The sequence below is a fragment of the Pteropus alecto genome, unplaced genomic scaffold, assembly GCF_000325575.1.
Source record: "Pteropus alecto unplaced genomic scaffold, ASM32557v1 scaffold271, whole genome shotgun sequence".
NCBI classification, from domain to species: domain Eukaryota; kingdom Metazoa; phylum Chordata; class Mammalia; order Chiroptera; family Pteropodidae; genus Pteropus; species Pteropus alecto.
In genome coordinates this window covers 845,206-854,351 of record NW_006430730.1, presented here as the reverse complement: position 1 = coordinate 854,351, position 9,146 = coordinate 845,206, and the positions used below count along the sequence as shown (strand labels likewise).

The 9,146-nt window shown below is 49.0% G+C and overlaps 2 protein-coding genes across 8 annotated transcripts in view; both read right to left on the bottom strand.

The window, feature by feature from the left end:
• Nucleotides 1–602: 602 nt before the first annotated feature.
• Nucleotides 603–4,387, bottom strand: MIA (melanoma inhibitory activity). 4 transcript variants are annotated; one of them, XM_025050800.1, is made up of 5 exons: nt 3,378–4,387; nt 1,794–1,865; nt 1,578–1,711; nt 1,016–1,126; nt 603–700 (listed from the first exon to the last, which is right to left on the bottom strand). In XM_025050800.1, exons 1-5 carry the CDS (start codon nt 3,523–3,525, stop codon nt 677–679), a joined length of 489 nt encoding a protein of 162 aa, XP_024906568.1. In that variant the 5' UTR covers nt 3,526–4,387; the 3' UTR covers nt 603–676. The 4 variants fall into 4 exon arrangements, with proteins under 4 accessions (XP_024906568.1, XP_006905486.1, XP_024906572.1 ...); XM_006905424.3 differs by having other exon boundaries at nt 1,794–4,387; XM_025050804.1 differs by lacking the exon at nt 1,794–1,865.
• A 192-nt stretch (nt 4,388–4,579) lies between these two features.
• The window catches only part of SNRPA (small nuclear ribonucleoprotein polypeptide A), a 10,177-nt gene continuing 5,610 nt past the window's right edge, over nt 4,580–9,146 (bottom strand). For all 4 annotated transcript variants that reach the window (XM_025050773.1, XM_006905422.3, XM_006905423.3 and 1 more), the window contains exons 4-7: nt 8,342–8,521; nt 6,363–6,536; nt 5,865–5,953; nt 4,580–4,958 (exon numbers count right to left, since the gene is read on the bottom strand). In XM_025050773.1, the coding sequence (XP_024906541.1) occupies nt 4,799–4,958; nt 5,865–5,953; nt 6,363–6,536; nt 8,342–8,521 (603 nt within the window). In that variant the 3' untranslated portion in view covers nt 4,580–4,798. The remainder of the gene's footprint in view (nt 4,959–5,864; nt 5,954–6,362; nt 6,537–8,341; nt 8,522–9,146) is intronic.

Sequence of the window (9,146 nt, the reverse complement as noted above, 5' to 3'; positions counted from 1 at the left end):
GCGGGTTAACCTCCCACCTTCCTTTTCAGATAATCTTCCAAAAACCCTCTGCTCTGTGATTTATGTTTTCCTCATCTGACTGGCCCATTCTCAACAGTTCCATTCTCTCCCTTAGGTCTAGAGCAGTGGTCCCCAATCTTTTTGGCACCAGGGACTGGTGCTCCTACCAGAATCTAATGCCTGATGGATGATCTGAGGTGGAGCTGAGGCAGTGATGACGCTAGCTAGCACTGGGGAGTGGCTGCAAATACAGATGAAGCTCTGCTTGCTCACCAGCCAGCCACTCACCTCCTGCTGTGTGGCCGGGTTCCTGACAGGCCACAAACAGGTCCATGGCCTGGGGTCTGGGGACCCCAGGTCTAGAGGACGCCACACTCACCTAATTGAGCTGTTTAGATTATTCCGTCTTCTCATTTGCATCTGTGCGATATCTAAGATTACAAGCCCACCTCCAATACCCAGTTCAGGGAAAAGGGCTTTTAGTCAGTGAAATTCTGCCTAGCAACCGTTGGCGTTACTGCAGTCAGCGGGTTGATTGGCTAGATTTGGGAACCTGGGGACCCATTTCCTTTTACAGTTCACCACAAAAACCACAGAGACCGGTAGTTTGCACTTGGCTGATGTATTTGCATAAAGCCAGGGAGAGAAAAACAGCAGGGACAGCAGTAGGCTAAGCTCACTGGCAGTAGAAATCCCATTTCTGGAAAAGAGAAACAGTGAGGACAAAACCAGCGGGTCAGACCAGTGGTTTTAGCAAAGGCTGTAGCAGCAGGGGCCAGGTTTGGCCACACAAGTGCTATGCAAAATAGCCCAGAGCCCTCTAATCTTTGCATTTCTCAACTAGACTGGGACTTAGAAATCACTCCCTATTTTGCAGACGAGAAAACTGAGGCAGGAAACTTGTCCCAGTGCACACAAGGAGGCTGCCGGGGAGCAAAGGGTAGGAGTATCTCTGCCCATCATCACAACCCAAGGATCCTCCCTCCAGATCCCTGCCAGCCACCAAGACACTCACATCTGTCTTCACATCGACTTTGCCAGGTTTCAGAGTCTGGTCCTCACGTACAATGCTACTGGGGAAGTAGCCCAGGCGAGCAGCCAGGTCTCCATAGTAATCTCCCTGAACCTGAGGAAAAGGGGTTAAAAACCAGGGTCTTGGAAGATGGCAAACCCCAGCCTGCTGAAGACCTTTGCATTAGCTCTTCTCCCTGATCTCCGCATGGCTAGCTCCATCCTTGTCACTCCCATCTCAGCTTAAAGTCGCCTCCCTGACCATCTGATGTAGTTACCAAGTCATTCTATGTATGTTAATTTTCAAAACAGCACCCATTTGCTGATTTTTGATGGCTTGTCTCCTTCCATTAGAATAAAGGATTATTTGCTGGTGTATCTTCAGAGTCTAGAACAGAATTTGGCACCATAGGAGGTGCCCTATAATTGCTAAACAAAGTGAAAATAGATCACGATAGCTTCCCCCAAATCCATTTCGGTCCACCCCCTCAAATGTTTCCTTTATGTGAAAAATTAGAGCACACTCCCACCCTGGCCCCATACCCGTTCCTCTTCTCAAAACTCACGCTGCCTCCCCAGAAGAGCCGCCCTCGGCCCTTCAGCTTTGAGAAGACATACACAACTTGGCCCCTGTGTATGGTCAGGAAACGGCAGTCAGGGGCCACGTAGTCCTGAAGGGCCACAGCCATGGAGATGGGGTCTGGGGAAGGAACAGAAAGGAATGACAGCACCCTCCACACAGGCTGGCAACCCAAGCCCCCCACCCCCTCCCCCGCTCTTACAGCTGCATTCCTCATCAGCACACAGCTTCCGTTCAGCCAGTTTGGGCATGGGGCGGCCCCCAACACTACATCCTGGGAAGGCAGACAGCAAGATGAGGATACCGAGGAACACCCTGGACCAAGCCATCATGGGCTATGAGAGTGACCAAGGGGAGAATGGGGTCTCGAACCTCCTCCTGCACTCTCCAGCAGTACAAGAAAACCTGTGTTCTGGGTCTTGTCCCCGCCCTAAACCAGTCATAAATTTCGTCCACACCACCTAGAGACTGCTACCCAGCCAGAACCATTTCAAAGGCAGGGTGAGGGCTGCCCGCCCAAAGAAGTAATCAGATAGACCCAAAGCAGCCCAGGCCACTCCAAGTGACAGATACCCCCTCAACAATCAGAGAGGCCCGGACAGGCAGGCAGAGATATTCAATTCCATCTTCTCCAGAGTCTGCTTGAGTACCTGGGCCTCTCTGCTGTCCCCTCCAGGGACAGAATCAGAGAAGCCAGTATGGAAAACCACCTTGGAATTTCCTGTGCTGAAGGGCAGAACAGACAGCCCTTTGATCGCCAAAAACAGCCCCAGCTCTCAAGTGCCAAGCGAATGTTACACGTGGGGCCTTAGGCTAAGCAATGCCTTCTTCACCAGCCACTTCCTGAGTGACCTGGCCTAAGCTTTTTCTCCTCTTGGAGCCTCACCTTTCTCATTTGTAAAATAAGGATAATAAAAGCTAAAAGTTATTTATAGAACCTTCACCATTTTGTTTTATTAATTCAAATGGATATGGAAGCATAGAGCCTTAAGGAACTTGTCCAAGGTTACAGGGCCAGGAAATGACAAGGCTAGATTTGGCTCCAGGCCCATACTGAGCTGGGAGTTCACTTGCCAAAGATCAGAATGAGAAAGTACAGAATTCGAACACAAGTCTCACTTCTAAAACTGTGCTTCATATAGAAATCCACTTGCTGAGATCATTCTCCTGAGCCTCTACCTCTTTCCCCAGGCATTCTCACCTCTGGGATGGCAAGTCCCAACTTTTTTTTTTTTGGTAGTGAGGAGGAAGAGGATGAACTCACAAAGGCTTGGGGTGGGGAATTCACTAGGGGCCACTGGACCTAAGCTATCTCTACATACCTAACACCCAGCTCCAAGTTCCATGGGAGCGTCAGACAGCTCTATGTGAATGTCACGTCACCTCCTCCGAGGGGGCTTTCCTGGGCCACCCAGTTACTGTTCCTCAGTCCCACTCCCATCACTCCATGACATATTTTGCTTATATCAGAATACAGTATTTGAAATAGTGTGTCTATTTTTTTCACCGCTGAATATCCTTTACCAGGAACAGTATTTAGTACATAATAGGTACTCACCAAGTATCTGCTGAATTTACTGTGTTTGCTAAGTGCCTGGGGTGGGGGTGCAGGGGTAGCCAGTACGAACAATATATCACAGAATACAAACAATATAGTATTAACATAGAAAGATTCCTCTTTACACAGCAAGAAAATGACTCTAACCAGTGTACTGTATACTTGAAACTAAAGAAAAAGAGTGGGCGAGGGAACAGCTAGGGAGTCCCCTAGGCAGTTGGCAAATACCAGGATCTGCTGACCACAGAACCTGTGGCTGCCAGTGTGGTAGACGAGATGTTTTCGTTTGCCATCTGTGGTAATTGTCTTTTCGTGAAGCTGGCAGCCCCCTTTCTCCTTCCAGTCCTTCAGCTCCTACAAGGAGAAAAGTCTGCATTTGGTGCTACAAGTCTCACCACTTCAGTGATGTTCCTCTTTAACGGAAAGAGCAGAGCAGGGGCAGCCTTGGGCGTTAGATCCTTGGCAAGAAAAGAATATCCAGAAAATTTAACATGTCTTATTGTATTTATTTTTGTAGTTAATGTTCTACTTCTGGCAAATGACCTCATTTTCCCACTCTATGTGGTATGAGAAAGCATTTTAAGCAATATTTTTTTGAGTCAATTTAAAATTTTCAAGATCAGGTGTGTGACAGACAGCTAAGGAAGGTCCCCCATTCGATCTCCCCTCATCAATAGCTTCAGCCTGGAAATATGACTGTCCAGCCAGAAACTACATTTCCCAGCCTCCTTTGCAGCTGCGAGCACCGAAGAATTTGGTTCAGCCACCTGCAAGGCTTCTGGTTGGCAGATGGCCAGCAAGGGAGGTCCGCTGTGTATGCAATGGCCACACTCTTTGTACCAGCATCTGGTCAGTAGCTTTCCACATGGGACCAGGTCAATTTGGGCCTCCTGTTAGCAGCAGGGGCATCTTCCTCTCTAAACTGCAGCTCAATCAGGGGTTGCGAATTTAAACTCAAGTGTTTCAAACCCAATGATTTCATGAGCACCCAGTCCCCTTCTTTTTCTTCCTGAAGTACCTAGAGTGATTGCCGTGGGGCTGTTGCTACAATAGGAGGCACTTTTGCAAAGATTAGAAAAAGGAAAAGAAAAATCTCTTCCTTGACACTCTATCACATTAGAAAGTTATTGGAATAAACACACAAGTCTACAGAGTGAATGGTGCACCATTAAAGATGACATCCTTGTGCAGTACAGAACCTGCCCAATGGTACAAGGCAGTCTTGGCCTCGATTTCCTGCACTGAATGCTGACTGAGACAACACTGAAATCTGCCAAAATAGTGCAGGTGACTTCAGCTTGGACAATATTAGTTCATACTCTTTGTGTTTTCCCAAGGTTGCAAACTCCACATGCTGAGAGGTCCAAAAATTCAGACTCTTCTTAAATGCAAAAAAGGGAACACGAACAACAAAATAAAAACGACATATGTCTGTGAAAACCAAACATCAAAAAAACACTTTAATTCCAACCTAACAGCGCCAGGTGCAATGTCTGGGGACAGACTCTGGGTACAATGCTGTGTGACCACTCACTCACACACGCAGCTCCAAGAAGGCCCCCGAGGGGGACTTACCTTCAGGGGGCTGAGCCAAGGGGAAGAGGGGAGGCCCCCAAACAGGGGGCGGGGGCAGGCATGGGGAAAAGGCGCTACTTCTTGGCAAAAGAGATCTTCATGGCATTGTTCTGGGTGATCTTGAAGCCCTGCAGGGCATCACGAGCAGCCCCTGCCTGCACCTCATTGTCAAATTCCACGAAGGCGATATCGTGCCGCCCAGGGACCAGCCGGACCTCCTTGAAGCCAGGGAACCTAGGAGAAGGGGACAGACCTCAGGGATCCGGAACTGGCATGTCTCCCTAACATTCTGGCATCTGGTGGGACGACCTCAATAACAAAGAATTACTGGGCCCAAAATGTGCATAGTGGCAAGTTGAAAAACCCTAACGTAAACAAGTGCACACAGTGTAAACATATCATCCAATGAGAAATTCTAACATGAACACCTATGCAACCATAACCCAGAGCAAGAAACAGAACTCGGCCCCCTCACCTCCTTCCCCGATCATAACCCACCCACCTCCACTCCAGAAATAACCACTACCCTGACTTTTAAGAACTGTTTCTTTATTTCCCTCTCTCATTCCCTACTTCCTTCCCCATTAGGCAACCAGCCTCGTGTTGACTGGCCTACTTTTTCTCCATCAGTCGTCTTACGAAATGTGTATTGTTTTGTTTTGTAGACATGGTATACACGTAGCATTGTTTCTATTTTATCCAGTACCTCAAAATTTCCTCTCGGCACTGTTACAAAGAACCAGCCCCCGCACTCTCTCCCTTCTAACCAACGCACAGCACGCCACTACAAGCACTGTTTGACCTCTCCCTTTGCCCAGGCTGCCACAGACTCCCCACCAAGACCACTGCGAGCAATGGCCCATCGACACTCCCTTGGGACTCATGTTAATTATTTCTTTAGGCTACATAATCAGAAGCAGAGCCATCAGGTGAGTGCACACCCGCTGATGTCACTGAACAATGACCGGTTACCCTCTGTAATGGGAGCTGCTGTCTACATCCCATCAGCAGGGCACGGGGGCTCAGAGCTCCCCACCTCCCACTCACCATTTCAACGTGCTGAATTCTGAGGCCTATCCCCATGGTGCCACCTCCTGGCCATCACCCTCCAGTCCCCGCCCGGCCACAGGCCCCACTTACTGGTTGAAAAGCATGGACAGCATGAGTTCGTTGGTCTCCTCCGGCAGGTTGGTGAGGAACAAGATGTGATTTGGCGGGTTTTCTGAAAGCTGCAGGGAGAGACGGGAGCCCATGAGTCTAGTGGGGGACCCGCTGCCCTCTGCTCTCCACCCATAACCCAACCTGAATCCCTTCTAGCCGTTCACCCGACAGCCCCTGTGTGTCACTGCCTGTCCCCCCGCTCTGTGCCCTCTAGACTGAGCCACAAGAAGACACTGCTTGGCAGGTCGCTGAATGAACCGAGGTGCTGGCCACCGCTCCAGCCTCACCCTGACCTCCCAAAGCTTCTCCAACACACATGCCAATCCCTCGCTGCCCCAGGGCCTCCTCCTCACTGTGGTGAGGCACCTCCTCAGGGAGGCCTGCTCAGACCACTCAACCTAACAGCGCCTCTACTGCTGCCCTTCAAGTCCCACATTCTCACTATTATTCAAGACCCCGGGAGGACCAGACACTTACAGGCTGGGCAGGTGGCATCTGGCCCGGCATAAGCTGCTGTGGAGGCATGGCCCCTGGTGGGATCTGGCCAGGTGCAAGGCCTGGAGGTGGGATCATGCCGGGGGGCGGCATGTAGGGAGGCTGGCCCGGGATGTGGTGCATGATGCGGGGTGCCTGAGTCATCGGCGGCATGCCCTGCAAAGAAAGCAGCAGCTGGACTGAGCTGGCGGCCAGCAGGTGGGAGGAGATGCGCTCGGGGTCTCGGCAGGAGGCGCAGAGGAGACAGAGTTGTTAGAAAAAACCCAGGGTGTGAGAGACAGAAAGAAAAGACCCGGGCATGGAAAAAGGTGAAAAAGGCACCCAAAGAGACAAAGGACACCCAAGAGAGACAAATGAAGCAAAACAGATCCATGGTAAAGGTGGACATCAAATCATAAAAATAAAAAAATATTTTCTTAATATATAAAAATCAGTCAGTATAACATAATTTTGGTTATAGACACGTGAACAACAAAAAAAGACTGGTAAATTTTCAAAACATTACCTAAAATTGTTAACTAAGAGGGGTGGAAATAAACACTATAATGAGCACACTGTATTTTCACTTATAAAAATAAACTTTAAGAAAAAGCAAAAGAAACAGACCCAGAGACCTACAGTGAGGTAGAGATGAACAGGGATGGTCAGGACAGGTGCAAAATGAAATGGGAGGGGTGGCAGTAAGGGGGAGAGAAAAACAGCTCGATGGCACACAGCACCGAGGGGACAGGGCTGCCAGACACCAGAAGAGTCAAAGTTTAGGGTAAGAGCGGGGAAGCTGGACAGCAACCGAGACATCATCGTCAATGCCAGACACTGTGAGTTGGCATCAGTGGATGTAGGACAAATACACTGTGACCGACCAGAAAAGCCCACACAGAGACTTGGAGACCTAAGAGTGGGTACAATTCATCCATCTTTCCTTTCGTACTTTGTGCTTTCTGTATCCTGTTTAGAAAACAGGATGTTCCCACTTTTCATGCCCTCATCAAGGTCATGAAGACATTTTCCTGTTTTCTTCCAGAACCTTTATTGTTTTAGCTGTCACGTTCAGATGATTCCTCCCAAATTAACTTATACATAGTTGAGGTAGAGCTAATTTTTTCCTTTACGGGCATCTACTTGGTTTAGCATCACTTACCAAGAAACAAAATTCTTTCGCCAGTGGCCTACAGCAGTATCTCCATAATACAGTGCAGAACCACACAAGTGTGGATCTGTTTCCGGACTCCACTCTGCCCCACTGGCCCATCTGCCTACCATTATGCCAATACCACACCACTCTGCCCTCTGACAGCAGGCACCCAGCTTTACTCTTGCTCGTCCCGCTTTGCCTTTCCGCCTTTAAAAACAGGCTGTCAGTGTCCCCAAAAATTCTTGTTGAGATTTTGATTGGGATTGTGTTGACTCTTAGATCATTCTGTTAAGAACTGACACCTGAACAGTAAGGAGACATCCTACCCATGTGCTGAGGCCGTCCCCAATTTCTCTCAGCAGTGATCTGTAGTTTCAGAGGGTTGCACAACTTTTGATTGACTCCTCAGACCTATTTTTCATTTTGAAGTCTACTTGTAACTACCATACAGAAATAGACCTGACTTTTTTCCATACTGTCCTTTTAATCCAGCAACCTTGCTAAATTAAATTCATTTATTAATCCTAACTGTTGATTAGTAACTTCCTCTGGATTTTCTGCACAGATGGCAAAATCAAGGTCAAAGAGAGAAACGAGACTTGAGACACAGAGAAAGAAAGACCCTAAGGAAAGAGACTGGCAGCCAGGGACAGGCATTTCTGGGTGGAGAGACCATCATCCAGAGATAGGCGTACAATCTCTCTAAGGAAATGGTGGGTGTGTGGCGTGGTGGGGGATGAATCCTCAAGCAGAGACCCCTCCCCACCCTGCCCCAAACCATGCGTGGGGGCAGAGGAAGACCTAGTGATAAGATGGCCCAGCTTACCGGGACAGGCCCCGGGACAGCCCCCACCACAGGGGCGGCAGCCCCGCCCTGCACAGCCTTCTTGGCAGCTGGGGTCTCCTGGCTCTTGGGCTTCCTCTTCTCTCGCTTGCGGTCCCGCTCCACAAAAGTGCCTTTCATCTTGGCAATAATATCCGAGTCAGTCTTGGCGTACTGGATGCGCTGCCAACAGATAGAAGGATTAAGGGAGTGGACTGTGGAGCCAAATCGCCTGAGTGCAAAAACATCTTACCAGGAGCTCAGTGAGTAACGTTATAGAAACCACTGGGCCTCAACATTCTCATCTGTAAAATGAGATTGTGTATTTCCCACTTCAAAGAATAACCATGAGAATTATAGGAGTCCAAGTGCTCTGAACAGTATTTGATACGTAGTTAATGCTCAGTTAGTGGGTTCTTGAGATTTTGAAGGGAGGATGGGAACAGCCCTGAGCATCAAGCCAAAAGTGAAAGCCCCACATAACAAGACTGGGACAGGAGCACTCTGCAGGGGGTTTATAGTCACCCCGCCACGTTTAGAACAGCACCTAGTACCCAAAGCTAAAATCTCATTCACTCGGCTGTTTACAGACCCTCTGCTTGCTCTAGAGGGACAGCAAAGAGCAACCACACAAAAGCCCTACCCTCGTGGAGCTCCTTCAGTGGGAAAGAGAAAATAAAGATTAAAAAGTGAACTGCAGAAGTATTAAGAACTGAAATTTTCAGATAGGAGGGCCAGGAAGGGCCTCGGTGAAGTGACACTGGTGCAGAGACACAGAGCGGGGAGGGAGCCTTTCGTGACACCCAGG

Coding starts and splice junctions, on each gene's coding strand:
- MIA (XM_025050800.1), bottom strand. CDS start 3,525: ATGCAGACTTTTCTCCTTGTAGGAGCTGAAGGACTGGAAGGAGAAAGG. Junction 1,712..1,793: donor TGCTGATGAGGAATGCAGCT/GTAAGAGCGGGG, acceptor TTCCTTCCCCAG/ACCCCATCTCCATGGCTGTG. Junction 1,127..1,577: donor GGCTCTTCTGGGGAGGCAGC/GTGAGTTTTGAG, acceptor CCTTTTCCTCAG/GTTCAGGGAGATTACTATGG.